Source organism: Dermacentor albipictus, chromosome 6 (assembly GCF_038994185.2).
Source record: "Dermacentor albipictus isolate Rhodes 1998 colony chromosome 6, USDA_Dalb.pri_finalv2, whole genome shotgun sequence".
In the NCBI taxonomy this organism is placed as follows: Eukaryota; Metazoa; Arthropoda; class Arachnida; order Ixodida; family Ixodidae; genus Dermacentor; species Dermacentor albipictus.
The window spans coordinates 7,991,870-8,016,322 of NC_091826.1; the positions used below are offsets into that span (position 1 = coordinate 7,991,870).

The 24,453-nt window shown below is 51.8% G+C and overlaps 2 protein-coding genes across 3 annotated transcripts; both read left to right on the plus strand.

Annotated features, from left to right (window-relative positions):
* The first annotated feature begins 1,668 nt into the window (after positions 1-1,668).
* Positions 1,669-22,639, plus strand: LOC135896466 (synapsin-like). Of its 2 annotated transcripts, none has more exons than XM_065424864.2 (6): positions 1,669-2,173; positions 8,751-8,977; positions 9,197-9,445; positions 13,657-14,040; positions 14,495-14,700; positions 15,702-22,639. In XM_065424864.2, exons 2-6 carry the CDS (start codon positions 8,951-8,953, stop codon positions 15,823-15,825), a joined length of 990 nt encoding a protein of 329 aa, XP_065280936.1. In that variant the 5' UTR covers positions 1,669-2,173; positions 8,751-8,950; the 3' UTR covers positions 15,826-22,639. The 2 variants fall into 2 exon arrangements, with proteins under 2 accessions (XP_065280936.1, XP_065280935.1); XM_065424863.2 differs by lacking the exon at positions 1,669-2,173 and adding an exon at positions 8,125-8,574.
* Positions 8,115-8,697, plus strand: LOC135896453 (uncharacterized). The gene is made up of 2 exons (XM_065424832.1): positions 8,115-8,574; positions 8,666-8,697. The coding sequence occupies exons 1-2, from the start codon at positions 8,115-8,117 to the stop codon at positions 8,695-8,697; spliced, it is 492 nt and encodes a 163-aa protein (XP_065280904.1).
* Positions 22,640-24,453: the final 1,814 nt, after the last annotated feature.

A 24,453-nucleotide genomic window follows, 5' to 3' on the forward strand; every position in this document is an offset into this window, starting at 1 on the left:
ATTCGGAGCTTCTTACACCTCGTCCAAACGGGGCAAGCAGTGTATATGGTGCTTATACAAGAAATCGGGCTATAAATGTATTCCAAACAGTCCAAACTTTGCGCTTGTGAATTAAATGAGGATCGGTGTGTTTTGCTGTTGGTTTTTTATTTGGCTAGCACTTTCAGGCAGCGACTCTTCATGTTTCTGGCTCGGTAACGTTCCTAGGTGCGGCCTCTATCTGTTTGTTTATTTTCTGCCTAATCTCTCACAGGTGTGCTCAGTTGTGATAGATTTGTTCTTGCTGCATGCAAGGCTTGGAACGTAGATGTTCTGTACTTTGTAATTGCTTGCTGCAAGGACGTATTATCGCTAGTCACCCACTCACTCTGTGGACCATCACATTCAGCTCCGAACGTTCGTGTTTTATAGGTGTAGTGGCCATCACCCAGGCTTCGGCACATTGATTCAATTGAGTGCCCATTCACTCATTCTTGATGCGTTGGCGATAGAGTGGGCGTAGGTTCACGTGTGAATTTGGGTAAATGTATGTAGATAATGCGCAAGAAACTTACTATACGTCAGGCAGCGGTGCTATTCCCTTTGGCACTCTGTAATGACTGGTATACTCACTCTTGTTGATGTTCTGGGCTTGAAGTTCTTTCTTTGGAGGTTAACAATGCAACGCTGGTGGATGTGTGAATTTTTTTTATTGTTAAGAAAAGCAGTGCGTTGCAAAAGGCCACCACAACAAGCAGTCTTTGTGTATCAGCGGTCCGTGGATTTGGTCACAAGATTCATTTCATTCCTTAATAGACCAGTCACTATTTTTGCAGCCAACTACTGCACATGCCTCACCTCTACCATTACAGATTTTGCAGCATGAATGGAACACAGTCCGCTAGCAGAAAAAAACATTAAATTCTGGGTTTTTACTTGCGAAAGCCACAATTTGGTTATGAGGCACACCGTAGTGAGGGACTCCGGATTAATTTTCACCTGGGGTTCTTTAAAGTGCACCCAATGCACGGTACACGGCCATTTCTTGCATTTCAACCCTACCGAAAAGTCCGTTAGCGAACACGCAGTTGCATTTCCGACAGCTGAATGCACAGTAGCAGGGCAGCAGCAGTAATGGTGTCGTATTCGTGCGCTTGTGCTGAGGCAGTGTGCAGCGCAGCGCCGAAAGCGCCGTCTCGTTCCTCTAGAGCAAGCTCCTCTGCGAAAAGGGTCTATATTATTGCAATGTAGCATTTACCATTTTGTCAGTGCAATGAAGTTGTGATCTGCTTAGGACAGCTCATGGATTTGCCTAGACATACCTTGTTTCTGCTGTTGCTTCGTTGAGGCATGCTGTAGGTGCCAAAGCCACGGTATTCATTTGGGAGGCAGGGGCAGTCATAGGTGATCACTAGCTTTGAAGCTGGGTTCCAAGAACAAACCATGATTTTTACAATAAACGTCCAATAAAGTGCAATTCAATTTGTTGAATGGTTTGTTCCACTAGCTCATGATTTCTGCTTTGCATACACCTACAGACCTCCTCTGCAAAATCTGTGAAAAAGTATGCTTATTATGTGAATACAGAGATGCTTGAGACAACTTATCACAGAAAATTTATTTTATGTGAGAAGTTGCTGTATTGTGTTTATGCCGACGTGTCAGAGAGACAATATAGTGTGCAACCTGTTTTCATGTAGATGAGTTAAGTGTTTGCTCACGCTAATGAGGGACTTTCGTAAGTGTGAACTTTCAGAGTGATTTTTCGTTATTGCTTTTTGGTTGCAACATTGGTAGCAACCATTGGTTTTCAAATTGAACGCGAGAGAGAAAAAAATGCATGTCGCAGCTGCTACAGGCACCAGCACCTTCTTAAGAACATTTAAGAATAGAAGCACCAACACAGGTTTTGCGGCCACACAGCGGCGCTGCAGTCGAAGTCTCGTGGCGCGAGACCACCGCGGGAGCAGCGACGTCAATGGCACCGTGGCGCCCTCGTTGGCGGCCGGCGCGGCGCGCCGGAGTCGAGGAGCAGACGGCGGCCCTTGAGGAGGTTGTGAGGAGCGTGCGGCGCAGTCTCGGTTTAAGCCTGCCGCCGGTGGGTCGTGCTTAGTCTCGTGGTGTTAGTTCACCTTCCGTCGCCCTAAGCGGTCCTCGCCGCAGGACGACGGCCACTCACCCGCAGCGCTAAAAGGTGAGATGACTCGACCGCGCACGCGCTCGGATGAAGAAACTGGTGCCGGTGGTAGTGTCCGTAAGCCGGGAAAGGCCCGGTGACACGGGAAGGGGGCCGGGCAGCCCGCGGCAGCCATCGATTGAGGAGGTTGCATAGGAGGAGGAGTCGCGCTGCGGCTATCGATTGGCCCGGCGGCCACGAGGTTTCCTCGAAGGGAGCGGCACTGGCCGCCATGCCCTGGCTGCAGAGTGTGAGCTGCTGGATCCGACAGCTGGGCGCAGCGAAGCACCCCTCGCGCGCGAGCTAATCTAGGGCTGGGCCGGAGACAAAGCCTAGCTCGCGCTGCGGTGCTCCCGTTGACCACGGCTAATTCCATTCGTTCGGGTACGACTTCCGCAATGCTTCACGATCTGCGAGCACCGAGACATGGGTTATCATCTCCATCCAGCGGTGCATTGAGCGAAAGAATGGGACCGGTAGAACCTAATTTATAAGGAAGCCTGCAACGAGTAGCAACCACAGTTGCGTCGTTTGTAAGGCTATATAGGCAATCCAGAGGTATTATTTGCGGAATACGGCGACAGCAGCCCGAACGCGGATCACCCCGTACCCCGACAAAACTTGTTGAATTGGGAAACGTGATTAATAGTCCCTACGGCCGCTCGTGTCTTGTTCGCGCAGAGTTGTCATCATCTTTCAGGTGGGACTAAAAGCTGATCCCATTTTGTTGCCAGAACTACGGAATACCGAAGGCTCAACATATTGCTCGCTCAGCATTTAGCATGCCACGGTAACTCATCCCTTGCCCACCGTCACCTGGGCGGGAAAGTTTGGAAGTGGAGGGGCACCGGCCGAGCACCCTACGTCAAACTCTTCAACTGGCCCTCGGGGCAATGTCAAGGATTTTTTTTTTATTGTATTCTATAGTCGCAGTGGCTTATGAGTAATTGCAGTGTTCTCGATTTGGGGCCTTGCTTCACTATGGAGTCTGCGAACTTCGTACACTCGTAAAAAGAATGGCAAAATATATGCGTTCGAAAAATACGGCTTGCTGATTAGATTCATGTAGCGCCGTAATTCAGGGCCCATGGCTTGTAACAAATATGCTCAAGGCGTTAATAAATAGCACCAACATATAATTAGCTCTAAAGAGGAGCGAAATACGGACAGGTGCTTGGTTTTGATAATCCCTAAAAAATCCAACGAGAAGTGTCGGATGCTTGTCTGCCATTGTTGCTTCTATTTATTTATTTACACATTACTATAGAAAAACTGAGTTCGGCAAATCGACACCATCATGTACGAGGCGATACATATTAGTATCCGGGAGCTAGCGGGAATGATATGGCTATCATTCCAAAACATATCCACATGGATATGTTTGCACGTCCAGACCTATGCTATACTAAGAGGACGGTTGTGTTCAGATTTGTACGCAGAAACGTGTCGTTGCGATGAAATCGCAATTGGGCTGCGACCGTTTCGTTACAGACTTAATTTCGTTATACAGAATCTATTCGTATACATGCTTCCGAGCTCTATTCGACGAGTGTATATATATACGACTCATTCTTCGCGGCGTGTACGTTAATCGCTTCGGTACACGCTCTTTCATTGTAACGAGGTTTTCCTGCGCACTGCAGATTGGTAGGATTGCGAAACGACGCGGTGTGGTGCCGCAGTGTGGGGCCATTAGCGCGCCTTGCGGTCGACCGATATCAACACTATTCGCGCACAGTGGGACGATATTTACTCCGTCGTTGTCCGGAAGAAGTAAATGGGTTTCTCTAATGCCCCCCGCCTCTCCCCTTTTTCTGCCTCTTTTCCTGCACGGCAAAGTGAGGCCTCGGCGACCGTGCTCCCCGCTGACCCGTTCGCCGCAGTGGGTCGGTCGTTGCCCTTGGCTCGATACTGCGCCCGCGGCGACGGTAGCGCTGCCGTGCCGCTCTTATATACGAGCTAGGAATGGGTGAACGCGACCACGCTTCGTCGGTTCCGAACTCGATAGTCTTTGTGCCCCGTAAATGAGCTCAGCGGGAACTCTAACATTTTTTTTTTTTTCTGGTAATATTGCTGTTGCAGGGGCTCGTGGTGAACTCCGCTAGTTGATGTGGAGCAGTTATTCTTTTCTTCGCCGGCAAGAAGTGCTCGTTTAGTCGACTACACATGTAATGTCTATGGTAGACCCGAATTGCATTTTCACTAACGCAGCGCCGCGTCGACGGAACACGACGATTGCGGGCTGCGTCATAGGCACTGGCCAACCAAACGTGCGTTTCTGACTGCAGACTGGATAAAGGCGTCTCCAAGTGGACCAGAGATACTCGCCGTTTATTCTTCATCGGCGCTGTGTACAGTCCTTGTTGGAAATACTCGGAACTACTTCGCGCTCAAACAAATCACAAAATTGGGTTGGACCGATGAATAACGCTTTCTGAGCTCTTCTACTGTTCAGCGTGTGTTCGCGGGTGGAGGAAGAGGTTATCACTGTGACACTGTCTCAATTTAGCGTTCGAACTCCGCAACTTTACCGACTTTTCTGGCGGTCATCGTTACGCAGATTTGAAAACCTTCACACTCATATATGCATTTCCCCCCTCCCCAGGCTGTAAACGAGTACGCAAGTTAGCGTCGCTCCATAGGTGAAGCACATGATGTTCGTGTTCAAGATGTCGCCATACATGCGTCTTGGTTACAACTCTTGGGTCAGTGCATATCGCGGCTTGTACAATTAAGTTGACATAAATACCATAGCAACAAATCTGCGTATTTGTGTTTCCTTTTCTTGCGTCCTCGTCTTGCGCGCTACTCCCTTCCGTCGCTATATATACACTAAGTTCCAACTTCCCCGAGCCTCCACATTCACCCAAGAGTTTTCCTCAGTTCGACGTCTGTGATACGTTCCCAGAAGTGGACCATGAAACTCAAAACCCACGTGACCCGTGCATCGACACTTTTCTCCACGTTCCCTTCGATACGGACTGGTAGTAAATTTGATTGTAGACGTGACATCGGAGAGACGCCAGAGGTGCGTGAACCATGCTCGCAATAGCTCTCCAGAAACGGACGCGCATATACCAGACCTGAGGTCCGACCGTTCTCGTGCAAAGTGTTTAAACCGGTCATTTCGATACATCCCTTGACCCGTTCACGGACTATTTGGGGACTGGTTTCTTTTTCTTGCATGTTCGAGGTGCACCTGTTTCAAGGCACAGTAGACAGAAACGTTAAGGCGTTTTAGGTACCGCGCACTCATGAGTTAGAAGACGCAAACCGCCGAGCGTACAAAAGAACCCAGAATGTGAAAGAACGCAAGCAGGGTGTCTTTGGGTACGCAAAGACGCTTGTGTGCGCTACTTCCAAAACTCCCTATTGCAACCTGCAAAGTGCACCTTCGCACCGTGCAGGAACTTCGGTGAGGTTCTGTGGTGAGAGGCCCCTTGAACCCACGTTGGACTCCCTCGAGTACGTCATCTTCTTTCGTAAAGAGAGAGAGTGTGTACGGTAAGCCAACTAGACATTGGTGGGCTGCGCTTCTGGGATATAGCAGGCCCACTCGTGTATACGTTGTGGGCGAAAGCCATAGTGGACGGTATATCGAAAGACGTCTTTAGCGCCGTCAGTTTGACATCCTCGCACGATACAGCCCTTCGTGGCATCGTAAATTTCCATAGCAGCTGATCGGGACTGCACGAATAGTTTCTCCATGTATATGAGGTCTGCGTTCAATGCGAAAGTGAGAAGCGACTCAACCGAGGCAACCTTTGGGAACGTTCCCGATAAACGACGGTTCACTACCGCTTGAATTCGACAAATGCAGTTTTTCACGAAACGTCGATGGTGAGATCAGAAAACAGAAGCGACTCAAACCCTATGGAATGTAACATTTTACAAGCAACATTTGAGGTGTTCGCTGAAAGTACAGCCTATCGCGCGCGGGTGAATATATATATATATATATATATATATATATATATATATATATATATATATATATATATATATATATATATATATATGCTGGTTGTGGGGAGCTTGCGATTTTGGCATAGCGCTGGCACCGCAAAAGTTACTCCAATTATCATCCATCCGTTTTTCCTGGTGCAATAGCTGTGCTTTCGAGGTATACGGCGCCGTATGTGTGAGTAACATCCGTGTTTCCAATAAGTCTCTATGCGAAAGCTTGTCTCATATCCGCATTCGATGTTGCTATACAACATAGGGATACTTCTGGTGTGCACAGGTATCAGCATGGCGACGTTAGTTGTTGTCTTTGGCATACGTTGACACCTTCTCTTATTTTATTTCTTTTTATGGGGGGGGGGGGGGGGGGCTGGCTGTATACGTTCAAAAGCTTTATTACTAATAAAGGGAAACTCAGACCTCCACCCGTTCGTAGCAATTCCTACAAATGAAACCCATACGGGTTCCTCGAAAGAAAAGCCTCGCAGTTGAAGAAAAATTCGTCCTGGTCCGGGACTCTAACCCGGGACCACCGCCTTTCCGGGGCAGCCGCTCAACCATCTGAGCTAACCAGGCGGCTAGCAAATGGCAGGGCGAAGTGGAATTTGCTTCGAGTTGTTGACAAATTCGACTTCGCCCCGCCATCTGCTAGCTGCCTGGTTAGCTCAGATGGTAGAGCGGCTGCCCCGGAAAGGCGGTGGTCCCGGACCAGGACGAATTTTTCTTCAACTGCGAGGCTTTTCTTTCGAGGAACCCGTATGGGATTCTTTTGTAGCAATTGTTACGCTGGAATGGATGTCTGATTTTCCCTTTATTAATTACTTTTCTCCACCTTGCGGGTTTCCGTAGAACTATTGCGTCAAAAACATTATTGCTACTTTGACTTTTAGGACCGCTTACCATGTTTGGGCATCGCAAACAGACAAGCGCCCCGCGTGGTTAGCGCGGTGGCAATCGTGCCCGTAAAGCATCAAGTGGCGCGAAAAGAGCTAAAATTTGAAACAGAACCCGGCGCGCCTTTCCTCTCGAAGGAGCCCTGCTTCCACGGTCAGAGTGAATGTCACACGTGCAAACGTGACGCGGTCGATCTGCTGCTCCATCGGGGAACGCAGGGAAGAAAAGGCCTGGAGGCGCTATTCGAGGCTGAAGGAGACTGTCTACTTTGGCAGCGAATCTCATCTACTGGCAGCGTGGTAATGCGACATTTCGACTTCGCCTACCTCCTCTAATAATGAACCAATGTCAAAAATTCTTGCTGTTAGGCATTTCCTAGACGGCGTCCTACCACTCCCAGTGTCCAACTCAAATTTGCAATAGAGCCTGGTGAGGGGCCCTTCAATCCCAGCCAGGTTGCAGTAAATGACAGCGCCTGAACAGACGAGGGTCCTCTCTGAGCCGTGACGCCACGCACATAAGGAACAAAGCGCCGGTCACGCTTGGCCTCTCCTTCCTTCGTTATTCTTGGAATGCAATGTTTGCAACAGGAGCACCGGCGTGACCCACAGATGACGTCACAATCGGGGCGCGTAGGTCCCGTCTCCCTTGACCATGTGCGGATGCGCCTTGTACTTATTACGCACATTTTATTAGTGCACGTTGTTAGTATACCTCAATGTTTCAGGTCAGTTTCCTTTTCATTAGTTATACTACCGAAGTTTTTGATAGCTCGTTCACCCTTTAGGCTGTCATACGTATGTCTTGCAAAAGAGCTCCCGTTGCAGTCTCAATTCGAGATTACCCCTTTTGTCTGTTTTATGGCGTAGTGTTCTTTCGTACTTCATCTGCCGCTGCCCCGTCCGTCACCTTCCTGTGTCCCATCTTTAGTGCCGTTTCTTTCCCGTAGAAGCCACTTGTTGTCCTCTTCCCTTTTCCCGCTCTCACGTCCGTCTTCTCACGCGCATGCGGTGTCGGTCCTCGGCTTCGGGACCCGCACATTGTTGCGCTGCAGAGAGCGCGTGCTCCACCGTGTTAACGATACATCCCCCCCCCCCTCCACATGCAGTCGGGGGAGGAGGAGGAGGAGCGGGCGGCGGCCTCGTCCGCCCAGCAGCCGAGCACCGCCACCACGGCGGCGCCAGCGGGCCAGTACCCGGCGACCAATCCGTTCTCGTCGTCGTCGGCCGCCGCAGCCAAGATTTCCTTCTCCAGCTTCAAGCAGGGCTTCACCAGCACCACAAACTACCTCCGGCGGCGCTTCTCGTCGGGCGACCTCTCCGGGGAGCTCGACGACCAGCCCGGGGCCGCCGGCGATGCGCCCGCCGCCGGGGCAGCGGGGGGCGCCTCCGCCACCGCGGCCGGCGCCGGGAATGCGGGCACCGCACAGCCCGGGGACACCGACCTCTCCCTCAACCTGCGCCCGAGCTCGGCCACGAGCGCGCCCAGCTCGCCGGCGCGCAGCGGGGTCAGCTCGTTGCTGTCGCGCGGCGCCTCGCTGACCGGCCGTGTGGTGGGCGGAGGTGCGTGTCAGTCGCGTGCACCCGGGCAGCCCCACTCGCGGGAATTGCTGCTTGTCCTTGCGCTTGACTCAGTTTTCGACATTTCTCGTAGATCTCCGATCAGGGATGCGTTTACTGTGCTAGCCGTGCCCGTGCAGAGTCTGGCAAGAGCAGCAGTGGCTCTTCTCGTCGTACAGGTGGATCGGGCGGAAGCACGGTCGTCGGACCCGGCAAGGAGCGGCAGCTCACGTTGCTCGTGGTGGACGACGCGCACACCGACTGGGCCAAGCACTTCCGCGGCCGCAAGGTGCACGGCGAGTGGGACGTGCGCGTCGAGCAAGCCGAATTCAAGGACCTCAGCATATGGGCCAGTTCAGAGGCGGGCGCCACCGTCAGCATGGCGGCCATGAGGCAGGGAACCAAGGTGAGCACCCGTATCGTTGCGCCACGTTCTACGCATACGTGCACGAGAAGAACGTGCAGGCTAGGAGTGTGAGTAGACTGACGCCTTTCCAAAGATAGAGAAACTCTCGAAGGCGGAGGTAAATAAGGGACAAACGGCGAATCCTGCAAAAGAGTGGCCTGTCGCGTCTATAAACTGTCGCCGTCGTTCCCCTTTCGAAACTAACGCGCGGCGGTGCAGGTGGTCCGCTCGTTCCGGCCGGACATGGTGCTGGTGCGGCAGCACGTGCGCGACGGCAGCCGCGACAACCGGCCCTTCCTGCTGGGCCTGCGGCTCGGGGGCGTGCCGGCGGTCAACTCGCTGCACAGCCTGTACAACTTCCAGGACAAGCCGTGGGTGTTCGCCCAGCTGCAGGGCGCCCAGCGGCGCCTGGGCCGCGAACAGTTTCCCCTCGTGGAGCAGAGCTTCTTCCCCAACCACGCCGACATGGTGCGGCCTGTTTCGCATGACCGCGCTGTTGCAGCCTTGGCCGCGCTCGTCTACGAGGGTCAACGCGCGCGCGCGACCTCAACGGGAAGGGACGCTTTGATGGGAATAAGTTCTCCCTTACCGGACTCCCTTTTGAATGTTCCCGTACTCCCCGATAGAGTTCGTTCACCGTAATTGATGTGAATGCGTTCTATTATGGAGTACGAAAACACTTGCAAATGGAGTTGAGCATATGAGACAAGTAGATGATCGCGCAAAAGAAGACACCAGCACTCTCTGTCCTTATAAGAGTGCACTCCTGGTGCGCTTTTGATGTCCCAGAGGTTATAGGAACAGGTATAGTCCCATCGTCTAGAAGGGATCTTCCGGATACTTTAAACTTTGAAAGAGCCACTGTAAATTAAAGGTATTTATAAACTTAGAATGGTTGAAAAGTGGAGCTGAAGGTGCTTTTTAATGCACGCACTCTGTAGGAGTGTCACGTTTCATTAACTACACGCGTGAAATTCTATCGCAATTGACAGTGTTGTTCTGTAGAGCTCTTCATGCCATCCGCAGCGAAGCTTCATTCAGCGATCACGATGTTAAATATTTTGTCGGATTCCAGCCAGAACAGTTTCCGTAAAATAAGATGTCTGCTGTTTAATTACACCGCTTGGTGCGTGACTGAGAAAGCATAGTACGGGTGGCGCATCGTTCTACATTTCTTTCTGAAGTATACATATATACTATACGTATAGGTAATGTATAGTTTATCATCATAATCAACGCCACCTTGCGCCTGTCGTCGCCATCTAACACCTTTTCAGTGCAGTGTTCTCGATGTGATAATGATAGTTTTCGCATAGCGTAGATGTATACCGGGACGCAGGATGGACAGCTCGCACTGGTGATCGACGGTGTCATTTTACGACATTTAGCCAAAGCACAGATAATTCTAGGTTGCAGCGACGACAGCCTGTTCCCTTAGATGTTGCAGTAGAGGTACGGGCATATTCATCGCAAATGTAGTTTTCGTTTTCCTTCAAGAAACAGGTATATGTCATGCAATTGAGAACTCTTGGAGCGCATTACACTTGATGGCATTATTGCAACACGTTGCAATGAGCGCATATTGTTGTCAGATACGTCTTCCGGCAATTGTTTATGTGCTACTGCTATAGAGGGTGATCATCTTTAAGTTTTACAGAATTTTTAGAAAACGCCTCTGGCAGATAGCATAATTCTTGTTCTTGATATGGATTATTCATAGAGGCGGACATTACTAGCACGAGAAATCAAAGCACATATTCAAATAATTAACAAAATTCAGTACTTAACTTCTTAGTTAATTACGGCACATATTCGAATGTACGAATTGTAGCTCGTGAGTTTGCGAGACGCATCCACTTGAAGTGAATCTCGAGGATGACGCCAGTTTCGAGATATTATTTCTCAGAGTGTGGGACGAAATACATTGGCTTTCCAGTTACTATTGTGCTTCAATGCATAAAAGAACGTTTTGTTAAAGAAAGTGGAACAACAATCAAATTCAAGGACTAGAATTATGTGATCTGCAGCAGACGATTTCTAAAAATAAAATCGTAAAATTTAATTATGTCCACTCCGTACACGAAATGCACCATGCATCTTTCAAAAATCCGAGTACACCTAAGCACTTATGAGTTGTGAATGCGAAAGCATTAATGTCCAATTGAACCCCGCTGAGCGGTCCTTGAGTTATGAAGTCCTCGCGGGCAAGCGAGCGCGTTGTGATGCTTGGCGCGTTTTGATTCGGCCTCACCGAGGCGCAGTTAGAACTCGGGCGAGAGCTCGCGCGGACGAGGAACGCGCGGACAACGCACACTTCCGAGAACGACGGTGACGTGGCGTCGCGGCGATGCCCTCTCCCCTCACGCAATACCGCGACAGAAAGCACACCCTTTCGCACGTCCTGCTCCGTCGAGGCCCGAGCCAGCGTCGCAGCCAACGAGAAGTTTCGCTGCTACAGACGCCGACGCCGGCTTTTTCGCTCAATGGGCCATTTGACGCTATCACGTTAAAAGCGAGAGAGAGAGAGAGAGAGGGCAATAAGAAAGAACAAACGACAGTGCATGAGGAGTGCAGTGCAGTCCTGCCATGACACCGTCGTTTACAAAACCCGCGAATATCGAATCAAATGGCCTGAATAGACGCCGAACACTCCCTGTGCGGTTCCCTTTCAAGCTACGCCGCATCGCTGTGTGGACCGGTAAAACCTATTCACGCGCAGTTGCGTACGCGCTTTCCTTCTGCTTAACGTAGCCTAAGCGCGAGAGCATGCATCGTCGCCTTCGATCGTGTGTTGTGGCGTTTGAAAACCGCGCACACGCTGCCTCGCAAGCCGCAGGCCCGCCGTGGCGCCGAGCGCGAGTGTGGCACGCGGGCGCTGCTCTTATGAGCAAAGAAAACGACAGACGCGTTCACACACCAGACATTTCTCGCGCACAAAACGACAACTACACTTAAGGATCAAGTTTACGTTCACTCGTTGAAACGATGCTCAAGAATCGGGGGCAGACGTTCGATTCGCCACAGGGCTCAACGAGCGAAATAAGGTTCGTCCACATGTGCAAGGATGTACCGCGTATGCTTTCCCGCTTTAACGAACACGTGCTTCTCGCTCTTTGTTGATTCGCGGGTTCCACTTTAAATCAGAGCCATCTTCAAATCGATTCCGACGGCACCTCGCGGTGATCCAAAACACACCTTCGTAAAAGCCGTGTAATGCCGCGGTCGACTTACTGTAACAACGGCATCCAACAACTTTCCAGCGGATCCTAACAAGTTTCAATAAAGGTTTCCCCATGCGGCATATTGCGCGAAGACGTGTAAAAGAAGCACACATTTACCCGTTATCCACCGTATACAGAGCTCTGAGAGATCGAGTTAACGTCAAATCGGACAGTTCCGTTCAGTTTGGTCGCAATCGCGATGACGTTTATTTCGTTCTAGGCGCCTAGAAATACGAGCGGGTGCCGGCGAGCATCGCGGGGCGCAACAAATCTGACTGCACACAAGTTTCCATTTACGGCAGCCAATGAGGGTGCGGTGGCTGGACGGAGAAGGTTGTTTGGTATTCTATACCGTAGCAGTGAACTGGTAATGAAGCGTGCGCGCACATCCTTTCGAGCACTCCGGTCAAGAAATCGATCAGATCTCTGGAGCAAGTTTGGTGCCTGCTTTTACTACGACATATAGTATAAGCGGTCTTTTTCAATGCCTTCTTCTCCTGGCGGTCAGTGAACTGCGTTTGGCAGAGGTCTTCCACGGTAGCGCTTATTAGCACCCGGGGTTCGGTGCACAGCGAGCAAAGCTGCGCGTCCGGACAGTACATCCAGTCAGAGATGTCTGTGTACAACGCTGGCTTAAACGCAGCTGTAGCAGTACGCCGTTATGATAAAGCGCGATGCCGGCCGTGGAGCACTCGTTCGAATTGCGCGCCACATTCAGCGTGACTGCTGCGGATACTATATATATAGACGCGCATTCGGTAATTAACGCCCTTTAGCGCGATGTCACATTGCCTCCCACTGTACCTATACGAATTCATTCGTCTGCGTGCAAATGTATGTTCAGCTTAGCGGAGACCCACTAGTGCGGACACACACCTGAATATATGCGAAAGTGCGAGCGTCATTGCAGCAGGTAGCGGCGCCTAGTGCCCCGTGCGGTTAACCCATGGCTTAACCCGCTTGAACAGACACGGCGGACCTGGTTAGGCGCACGCGCGTGCGTGCTCCAGTTCGACCGTGCGCCAAGTGTGCTAAATGTTTCGCCGACAGTCGTTCGGTGGCGCATATGTGTCGACGCCGGCACAATGGTCGCTGTAGTTTTCTTTCAGTGTTTTATTTTTCGAAGAGTGAATCGCGCGAAACCAGGTAGTTACTATAGTGGCTGGTCACGGCGTCAGCAGGTGTCATCTTCGTACGCGGTGCCTGCTACTATATGGTGCCGACGGTATACCATCAGGGCGCGAGAACACGTCTTCTTAGGAGTGGGTATACACAAAGCGCACATGCTGCCGCTATTCGTGGGCCTCCTGAGCAGGTGCTCGCGTGAGCTCGCGGCAACCCAGAGAGCATTGTTGCGACGCCCGAGTAGATCTGGTTCATTCGCCATTGCGATCCATGTTGTTGAGACCCTCTGACGATCGATGGCCACACTTGCCGCGTCCCTCCCCCCCGCTGCAGCTGGCGGCGTCCAAGTTTCCCTGCGTGGTGAAGGTGGGCCACGCGCACGGCGGACTGGGCAAGGTGCGCGTCCAGAGCCAGCAGGAGCTGCAGGACGTGGCCGGCCTGGTGGCGCTCGCGGGCGACTACTGCGTCGTCGAACCGTTCGTCGAGGCCAAGTGCGACCTGCACATCCAGAAGATCGGCTCCGCCTACAAGTGCTTTGTGCGCAAGAGCATCAGCGGACACTGGAAGGCCAACGTGGGATCGGCCATGCTCGAGCAGGTTCCCCTTGCCGACCGGCACCGGCTGTGGGTGGACACGGTGTCCGAGCTGTTCGGCGGCCTCGACATCTGCGCCGTCGAGGTCATACAGGCCAAGGACGGCAGGGAGTTCATCACCGAGGCGCGTACTTTCTCTCGTGACCTCTTAGCTGAGCGCGAACGCCTTTGCTGTGCGATCGTAAACGTACATGGATATTACGTTCCAAAGGAAGGCTCAGACTATTGTGAGAGACGTCACTGCGGGGTACCGCAGTGGACCACCTGGGATTCTGTAACGCGCACCCGTAGCTCGGTACGTGAGTTTTGGGTGTACGTTGGGGAACCGCAGGCGAACAGAATTATGTCGGAGCCCTCAACCGCTCCGTCTAGCTGTCGCAGAGCCCACGTTGCTTCGAGGCATCAACATTTGTCAATTATGCGGCCTTGTCATACTTGGTAGAAGCAAACATAAGTCCACTCATCGAAACGAATTCTACAGCCTTGCCCGAGTCGCGTCAGCCGTGTTCGTCACCTTTTGTCCAGTGACGTCATGGTAGTCCAATTGGTCCGTGCTCAAGGGACTCGTGCGTCTGCAGGCCAACGACTCGGCCATGCAGCTACTGGGCGAGAGCCAGGAGGAAGACCGGCGCTTCATCGCTGACTTGGTGCTCCAGCGGATGCAGCAGTACTGCCGGCCGCCGCCCCAGCAGATGGGCGGCGGCGCTGCGCCCGTACCCGTACCCGCCGCAGCAGTACCCGCCGCGGTGCCCCCTGCAGCAGCAGCAGCAGCAGCCGCCACACAGTGAGCACATACATATAGCTCCTATAGTCCGAGTCTCAGTATACCATGCGCGACGACAGTGCCGGTTCTTTCTGGTTCTGTACAGTACCGCATTAGCTACGATTATATGCTGGTCCCCACACGTGGAGAGATAAGTTATATACTCACCGACAGCTCACTTATTCTACGTCGCTTTATTGTGCATTCTGTTCTATTGTTTTGTTCTAGTTTATTCATAAGTTATAGTGCTGTCGGTCATTGCCACCGCTAGTTTGCATGACTATGTTTAGCACACTACGGTGACAGGGACTCCACATGCAGTCCCGGGCTCTCTTTCTGAATTGAACTCTTTGCTACGGGCGCGTGTGCGTGTCATTAATTTCGGTGCTGCAGAAGATGGGTCGAGGTCAACCTACGACAAGAAGTGTAAGCACACTGACAGCGCACTTCTTGCCGTACTCATCGTCGCCACCTCTTTCTTTTGCATGCTTAAAGTTGAGTATCAGAGGATATCTTGCAACGGTACATGTCACGCTTCATAACCGAGAAAAGGTCTGATTAGGATGAGTTTCGTCAAACGCGGTTGTTACAAGGAAGCAAAACGGCCCTAGAATATTTCTTGCTGACTTATATCCTGCGCAACTGCGGTAAGTTCACCTACCAATAACTTTACATTTATAGCGGCGCTCGAGATCGCAGTCAGTTCATAAAGGTCCCGGAGGTCACAGAACGCATCGCTGATTCGCTACCGTAAACAGCCAGCGCATATGCGCCTTTCGACACAATTGAAGCGACTTATTATCTATTGATCTTCCATCCAATCGGTCCGCGCTCCTCAAGGAATTGTCTCTGCAGGTATGAGATTCAGAACACGGTTCTAGGACAACCTCAGATCAGCTTCTATAGTCCGTACAATGCAGGCGTTGCAATAATAATAATAATAATAATAATAATAATAATAATAATAATAATAATAATAATAATAATAATAATAATAATATGGAAAATGCCCTCACTCGCAGGGAACCGCGGGCCGCCAACACGCGGCCACGGCGGGAGAGCCAGACGAGCGAGAAGGGCGAGGACCCGGACGACACCATGAGGAACCTGCGCAAGACCTTCGCCGGTGTTTTCGGAGACATGTAGGGTGGATACAGACGACACAACGCGTCCCCCTCGCCGCCGCCGCCGCAGCAGCAGCAGCAGCAGCAGCAGCAGCAGCAGCAGCAGCAGCAGCAGCAGACGGCGCACATCTCCAGCAAGCAAGCAGGCACAGGGGGCGCAACCCGCTTAGCCGTAGCTCATCGTGTACTAGAAAATGCTGCAGGGCAACCTCGATGATGACGCCGAGTCCCCACGGGGCGACGGCGAGCAAAAAGAGACGCGCTAGCCCGTCACGCACCGAGGTCCCTCCGAGAGCCCAGACTCGCCTCACTGTCGTGGGAAACATCGCGCTTAGGCCGGGCAAAAAGCATTCCCTCGCCGTTGAGCCTAGTGGGGAAAATCACGAATCGACGATACCTTTTGTGTCTTACGAGAGCCTTTCTTCAACACCGCCTTCCGATTTTTGAAAAAAAAAATAGAATGAATAAGATATCGTACGCAACGTGCCACCGATTGCGCACCTACCGAATGCGACCGAACACGAGCAGACATAATAAGGGAAGGCGGGCGCATGCCGCGGAAACCTTGGTTACCTTAGGTTTCGCACACCGCCAGGGTGAAAGTGACAGTGGCGCAGCCAGAAATTTTTCCCGGGGGGAGGCACCAATATCACCGGGGACGGAGAGGGTAAGGCAAAATGAGGGGCGTGGGGAGTGTCCGGTGTGACACTGCCTGGCTCCAATACTGGAAAGTGGCAGTGTTATTGTCAGAAGATTTGTGCGAGCGCTATGTCAGCGTCATGACACGAAGTCTATAGTTGCGTTTAACCAACGGATCCGTCCTCCATTCGGCAAGCCTTCGTTTTACTGATGTGTGGTGCTTTCTTCTGCGGCCTTACGTTAGCCGCCGTAACGCGAATGATGAACCCAGCAAGCCCAAACAGTAGCACTATCTGAATTTGTTTCCGACAATCAGCTACAGGCACGCCTAGAAGGCCTTGGAAGAGCACATCCGGTCAGAAGGCCCTTGGAAACTGCGTAACTTAACCACGTATGTTTGGTTACGTTGGTTGAGCGAATGAACACTTGTATTTTAGGAAGATGATGTCACACTGGAAGGTCAGGCCATGGAAACGCGCGAGCAATCTGATTTACACAGTCTACTTCCGTTAATTAAACCTTTGTGGGACCCCAAGGGTCGGTCGAATTAACAAACGGCGGCAAAATGAACTAATTCAATTTTTTTTAATACCAAAGCGTCAAATGACTCACTGAGTAAAAAAAGATGGCTGTGGCTTAGCTAAGGTTAAGCCCAGGATGCGAAGCATACTAGCCTTTATTTTAGTTGTTGAACCACTGTTTAGCCTGGTGAACTGCTGTTGCTTGGCTATATTTGGTTCGGCTAGACGAAGAAACAACTCATGCAGGCGAGCGCACGAGCTGAGACCCGGCTATGTAGCTACGCGGCCGCAAGCGAGCGCACGAGTTGAGCCTCCGCTTTTGCAGCTGTTGTGACGTCATATGGTAGCTACGCGGCCGCGCGCGGCGCAGCAAGGAAGAGCGTGGTTGTGCGGCTAGTATGCTTCGCATAAAAGCCAACGTCTGTCATCTGCAGCAGTGAAACGGCAAATAGATTTCTATTGGCTGCGACGCCACGACACGAGCGCGCCCCGATGGAGCAGAGCGGGCGAAACGGCACACGCGCTGCAGCCATAGCGCGCCAGGTGTTGCGTGATGGGAGAGGGCATCACCGCGACGGCACGTCGCACTCGCTCTCGCAGGCCTGCGTTATCCGCGCGTTTCTTTTCCGCGCAAGCTCTCGCCCGAGTTCTAGCTGCGCCTCGGTGAGGCCGAATGAAAACGCGCCAAGCGTCTCAACGCGTCGCTTGGCCGCGGGGAGTCCATAACTCGAAGGACCGCAAGCCGCTCAGCGGCGTTCAATCGGACATTAATGCTTTCGTGTTCACAACTCCTAAGGAGTGCTTAGGTATCCTCAAATTTCTTTTATGCGAAGCATATTACGAGAGCTCAACCCAGCTCCTCAGGCGCGGCGGTGTCGCCATGAAACCACGTGACACCGTGACGTCACGACAGAGGAGAAGTGGCTTTGGCTCAACTCTTGCAAGACGGGCTGGGTGGGAATCGAACCAGGGTCTCCGGAGTGTGGGACGGAGACGCTACCACTGAGCCACGAGTACGATGCTTCAAAGCGGTACAAAAGCGCCTCTAGTGAATGCGGTGTTGCCTTAGAAACGAGCTGTTTCTAAGGCGTGCGTCTCTTGCTCAGGCGCACATTTCGTTGCCGCGCCGAACGCTGCTTTGCTCGACGCTCACCGCGTCCAATGCGGGGCGCGTAGTCGCTGCCCTGTAGCCCATTGTCTTACACCCCTTGGCGGGTCGACGGGAACGCTGTCGCGTTCCACTCTTGAAGGCGAAGCAGTAATGCATGAGTTGTTTCTTCGTCTAGCCGAACCAAATATAGCCAAGCAACAGCAGTTCACCAGGCTAAACAGTGGTTCAACAACTAAAATAAAGGCTAGTATGCTTCGCATCCTGGGCTTAACCTTACCTAAGCCACAGCCATTTTTTCTTTTCTTTTTTCTTTCTTTCTTTTTCGTTTTTTTTTTTAAGCCCGTCGTCGTCGGTAAGTGGTGCGCATTACTCAACGCAGCAGTCGGAGCTGACAAAGACCCCAAAAGAGATATCGCCCAGGGCGCAGCGCAAGTCGTCATCACTGCAGGACAGGTTACTGCCGTCACCGTCGCCGCCTAGGGAAGCAGTAATGTCGTCTGCTGAAGTTCTTGTTTTCCAGCTTTTAGTGAACGCGGCACGCATGAGAGGGCGCCGGTGGCGGTTTGTCGGCTCGATATAGCCGAAGCGGCATCCTTTCGCGTTCGAACTAAACGTTTCCTTCCGTAGCAGTGTATGGCTTCCCGCCGGGACTTCCCTGTGCGTTCGAATCGAGCGAGAATACGAATTTGCCAAGGTCGAATTAACGGAAGTCGACTGTACAAGGACTGATGGGCCTACGCCTATGGCCGGATACACTGCATCTTCTTTGACGTCGTGAAGAGTGCTCTTACATTTTACGTAACGTAACCGCCCAGTGCAGCTGTTGTTCGCAAAATAGCCGCCAGATGTGCTCTTTCATGCAAACGGCTTTACGTAGGTGCCCTCGCGTGTTTGAGTCATATCTGATGTGAACGGCTTCTTCGCGCTTAGGAGCCCCTGTAGCTTTCTACACAGACCCTTCACGGGAAGCTCAAGGCTTATCAGGGGGAAAGCGTGGAGAGCTATAGTGATGCATGTCTGCCTTAGTTGGCAATTGAGGGATAATGGACACTGTCGATCAATGACGACGCCGATTAAGCGCCTGGGACGCACAAACCTTAGAACAGTTGCGGTGTATAGTTGCAAAGCATGCGTCCTTCAGAGTCGGGAAGGCAATCCGTCTTTCCGTGTCCGGGGAGCATCACAGACACGCTATGGAAAGCACGAAATCAGAGTTGACAACGAGCGCGATAACACGGTCACCCAGCGGCGCGACACAGGTGTACACTTGAGTCTATGCACGAAATATTCACAACGTTTTTCGCTGTTTCGAGAAGAACGACACCCATAAATGTTCAAACTCTGGGAGAGAGAGAGAGAATGAGATTCTTGTTGGTGGGAAGGAAAAACTCTGGGAGAAGTGTCGTAGACAGAATTTTTTGCGGAGGGAGGGGGGAGGAGGGTTACGCCGCGTGAGTCGGTGAGCACTCATAAAGGTAAAGATAGGCGACCAGTTTCCGAAAGCGACATTTCTTAGTTCCGTCAAGATGCGCGACAGCACAAATACAAGCAGACTGTCGAAGTGATGAAGGCAGAAAATTTTATTCTTGTGTCAAGGTGCGAGCTGGAGCACGCTAATATCAGTCCATAGCAGTCTCGCATGGCCATAGCAGTCTCGCATGGCCTTGATGCCTTGATCAGAAAAAGAACTTGCTGCTGCCCAAGTTGAGGTACATTTAAAGAAACAATAGCGTGTTATGAAACAGCCGCACAGAAAAGAACTACGTGGTAAGCGCCACCTTCAGTGTGGTTACGTTTCGGCCATTGAACAACGCTTTTGGTTTGATAAGGTGGCCCCTTTTAGTCGTACCAGCAACAGGCTTCGGAAGACGTTCACAGATATGCAACTTTGGCCTCAGAAAAAAAAAAATGAATAGGTGCACATTATGTGGCGAAGATTCCGCACATGTTCTGTAACGGCGAGTCGAGAGCTCTGCTGGCGCTTGGCGTCCTCATACGAGCTCTACCGCGAAAATCCCGAACCTACACCTACAACGTCACGCGTGGTTCTCGTGGGGGGCTCGCGCATATCACCGAGGTTCCCCTGCATTGCCCTTATGTGGCGAGAAAAACGTGATGGTGATGCAGTTCTTTGTTAACGTCGTTGTTATTAAAAGACGCGGCTGACCGACAATATATAGGCGCATCGTGGCCAACGGCGGAGTCGCATAGGCGGTCGCTCTCTTCGTTCGTGAAGAACGGCGCGCACGGAACACGCCAGCTAAAGAGGAGGCATCGAGATGGGGCGCCTTTTCGTTCGTCTGTTCCACTCGTGCTATTAGCCATGAACTAGCTCGCATCATCTTGGTGATAGCCATGTTCGCGATGCATTCAAGCTGCACCTGCTCCAGCTTTGTTAGGCCCGATTACTTGCGACGCTTTTACTTTCTGTTACGTACGGTCATCGTTACGCCTGTTCAGTTTCGACCCCATACGAAACACTGGGTGCGAGCAGCTCATTTTGTGGGAGTTAATGGACCGCCTCGGTATTTTCGAAAGTGCACATACTGTCCGATGAAATGCATTCACCATACTTCAGCGCAGAGTTAAGGTACTACACGTTGAAATCCACTTCGCTGATGTAGAGGGGATCTCTCGAGTAAGAAATGGGAGAGTTTCCAGCACCACTTTTAGTGTAGGACTAGCATTCGTTCCGTCATTCGCTGGCAAGCGGTCCGCCGAAATGAGGAAAATTTTGTGTGAAATTGCATTCCTGCAAGACTGAAGACAACACTTGCTTGGCGCACGCAGCTGCACGTTACATTCAACACAGGGGCGGAAGGCGTTGCTCTGACACGGTTAGCTGCCGACAGCATGAGCTGTAGAACGAGAGCCGTATAAAAGCATCTCTCATTAACTAGTGGCATCTCCCTATATACAGAGATCTGTAATTAGGGAGGTGCCATTGTCATCGTTATTATTGCTTGCGAACACGAAAGGGATGACATAGAGTATATATGAATCGGAGGAGACAACTGACAGGCAAGCGGAGCCATGCATGAGGGACACAACGCCCGTCCGCCTTTGAGGGTTGAAGAAAGGGAAGACATTATCCCCGTTATTCTTGGGAGCATCAACTCTCAGGCGCTGTCGTAGGGATGCTTGATCTGCCCAATTGGGGAGTTTACTCGATTAAACGCAGTTGCCTTGCTAACGCCTTTGTTTCGTTATTTTTCATTTTATTTGACGTTTGCCCCCATCCTTCCGTTAATTTCAACATCACCGCACCTTATATTACATCTTGAAATAATGTCTAACTCTTAGCTAGGCCTATTTTCCGCCATTGTCCAGAAAGGAATGAAATCAAGAAAGATACGAAAAATAATAAACGTGTGATAGGGGCTCACTGCACACAACACGCAAACGAGAACTACATGCAAAAAGAAGGAAAAAAGAAAACCCTAAGGGGAATTACGAAACACGGTATGCCGCTAAAACACTCGTCGTGCGAGGTTCTCGGGTGCGCAAACGCACTCGGCAGGTATGCCTATAAACAAGGTCTATGCCACAGTGCCTCGGCCACGGTGCGCCTTCCGTCAGGGCACAGCGACGCGCGCGCCTCGACGCAGGCAGCGGTGCTTGCAATTCGGACAGCTCCGAGTCCTGCCCACGGGTGCTGTCTGCGAAGCCGCGCGAGAGAAAGGATGGCCACAGCACGCTGACCAGACGGCGGGGAACCGCGCCTGCACTACGTTCAGTATTCCCAAGCGACATCGAGCGACATCTCGAATTGCGAATATGCCAAAAGATGCGGTCCACAGTCAACATTTCGACAGGTAGTCTCGAGCCCTTTGCGCTTTGTCTTCGATGAAGACGACTCGTGGGATTACTGGCTGCGGCACCGTTGTCGTTCTTCCAGCATGAGTTCCATCTACCCGCATTTTATTTTATTATTATTATTTTTGTGTCCAGAATAATGAGCACATTGCGGCAAGTGTTCGAGATTGGTTGCCCAAAGGATGCACATCCTTTAAGAGGGACCCTGTGTAGTTGACGGTGATTAGCTTCGACATTGAGTGGTTCATTAACGCGCGCTGTTACATCAGTACACAGGAACGCTTGCGCGTTCTGTCCCTGTTGCAACACAGACGGCGGGAGTCAAGCCCGAGACCTCGTGTTCGGCTGCCAGGGTGGCTTAGCAGCCACTTTGCTATCGCGGCGGTCCACGCGTAGTTTCACAGAAATTTGCCGTTCACACTGCGCATCCCTCATAATGCGCGGACCGGTGCCGACAGAGAAATGCCGCGAGCGAACTTCCAGACGTCGGCCGGCGCCTCGATGTGGGCGCGCGCCCTGTGGCCATCCCCCTCGTTGCGTGCTGAGCTCAGGCTGAATGTTCTCTGCGTCAGTATGTGGAGTCCAGGGCTCCGTTCTCAGTGGGTGTGATATATAAGTGCTAATAAATGGTGGACGGTCGTTACACACATGTGGGTACCACCGCGTCCCGGTGACCCCGTCCTGTGGGCGACAAGCAAGTTCTTCAGATGTTTACCTGTAGAAATAAATGTGCCATACCCGCTCGCTTACCCTCCTCCCTGTGAAGCCCTTCGCCACCGATGCCGCCATAGAGCTTCGTGCAAACTTGCTAGAGGGAAGCGTGACGCTGCAGCTTTTCAACCACCGTGTGTGTAGCAATGCTGGCTATCGGATTGGTATCGGTTGGCTCGCGCTGTTCTACGGGTGCCAGTCCTAGTTTCTTTTCACTTCACTTATCAGGGTTCTTTTTATAGTCTGAAGGAATCAAGCCGCTGTCATAAAATTATATTGTGCGCCCCCTGACGCAATACTGTCACATAGTTGTGAAATCACGGTACCGACTATTGCTGTCCGAGGAGACTTTACAAGAAATAAACGTCAGCATAGATACTTCGCGGCGCTTCACAGCACGCATGCATGCTTTTAGTGAATAATTTTCTTGTTGGAAAAGTACAGCACAGAGCAATTTCTAGCGACGTGCTGCTGCGGCTTCATTGCCAGAAGGCGGCATCTACGCCGTCGTAGTCGCGTCGCGCGCCAATCCGTCAGCCGAACCGTCTCTACCCACATAGAAACTATAGCGCCACATTTCCCTCCAGGTCAAGCTTTAAAAATCTCTATGGCCGCTTTCCTTCGAAACAACGACGGTCGTCTCGATGATCCACTGCCAGGCTCGCCAGCCCAAGAGTCACTCGAGCCGGTTGTGTTGCTGTACTGGCTTTTGCAAATCCAAAAAGAACCAGCACCCTGCAAAACTGTGTGCGTTGACAAATGGTGGAGTAAAACAAAGAAGGCAATAAAGAATGTGGGCACCCAGACTGCGTCTTTATGCGCCCTGGCGAAAGCCCTCCTGGAGTGTAAGGCGATAGGGTGGCCATGCTCGTGGCGTTTTATTTCTCATTAGACTCATTCCGCGCGCATTCGGGGACGTCAGCACGGTTTCGAAATACGTCCGCGCAGATGTAACCCCAAAACGAGGTCTAATTTCTGCCGCGCTCCTGCTTGCACGCAAAAATCAGTCCGAGTGACCTTCTTCATTCTGGGCTTTATATACAGGCCGCCAAGCAGCCAGGGGCCGTATTCTGTAACGGTTCGCTTTGGAACCCGTTCGCTCTCACGAACGCCATTGGCCGGCGCTTCGTTGACGTCATCCCCGATGAGCGTTACTAGAAATTTTGTTGTCGCCACACAGGTTGTCAATAATCTGGAAAGCGAGCTCGTCGCCTGCTACGAGCGGAACCGCGGAAACGTGGTTCGCTAGATGTTCGCGAGTGTAATCTAGACGGCTGCTAAGGCAACCGCAGCCGTTGGCTAGTCTCGCGCTGGCCGGCGCGACGAGACAGAAGCACGAAGGGCCGCTCACTGGCTTTGTGGCTGGCTGAGAGGAAGGAAGAAGTTAAAAGGGAGCATCGCGCAACGCATTTGAAGCCAAAGTGCGCGGTTGATTTCAGTGTTTCCGCTCTGCAGGCAGAGCCACAACAGGGCAGCCGAACAAGCGCGCACGGAATAAAAACTACTGGCGTACCTATCTTAACAAAAAAGTGCGCGACTTTTTCGTTAAGATGGAACAACACCAACTCGCCCAGCCCTCAGTTTTGATGGCACAGCTACTAGGAACCAAACGACTCAGCAAATCGCGATTCTTGCTCCATGATCTCAATGCGAGGTCACGTGTCGGGCCACCACTTAGCAAAGGAATGTCTTCTCGCCAAGGCGGGCTGAATGACGTAATGCTCACTGTCAACGTTTTTTTTCCTCCATGGTTGCTGGCGAGTTTTGGCGAAGGACAACGACGTGACGAGAGGCATCGGAGCGACGCGTTCGACAGGAACGAAGGAGAGCTCCGAAAACGTTTTAGGCTCTC

Coding starts and splice junctions, on each gene's coding strand:
- LOC135896453 (XM_065424832.1), top strand. CDS start 8,115: ATGCAGTCGGGGGAGGAGGAGGAGGAGCGGGCGGCGGCCTCGTCCGCC. Junction 8,575..8,665: donor CGGCCGTGTGGTGGGCGGAG/GTGCGTGTCAGT, acceptor CATTTCTCGTAG/ATCTCCGATCAGGGATGCGT.
- LOC135896466 (XM_065424864.2), top strand. CDS start 8,951: ATGGCGGCCATGAGGCAGGGAACCAAG. Junction 9,446..13,656: donor TCCCCAACCACGCCGACATG/GTGCGGCCTGTT, acceptor CCCCCGCTGCAG/CTGGCGGCGTCCAAGTTTCC. Junction 14,701..15,701: donor GCAGCAGCAGCCGCCACACA/GTGAGCACATAC, acceptor CCTCACTCGCAG/GGAACCGCGGGCCGCCAACA.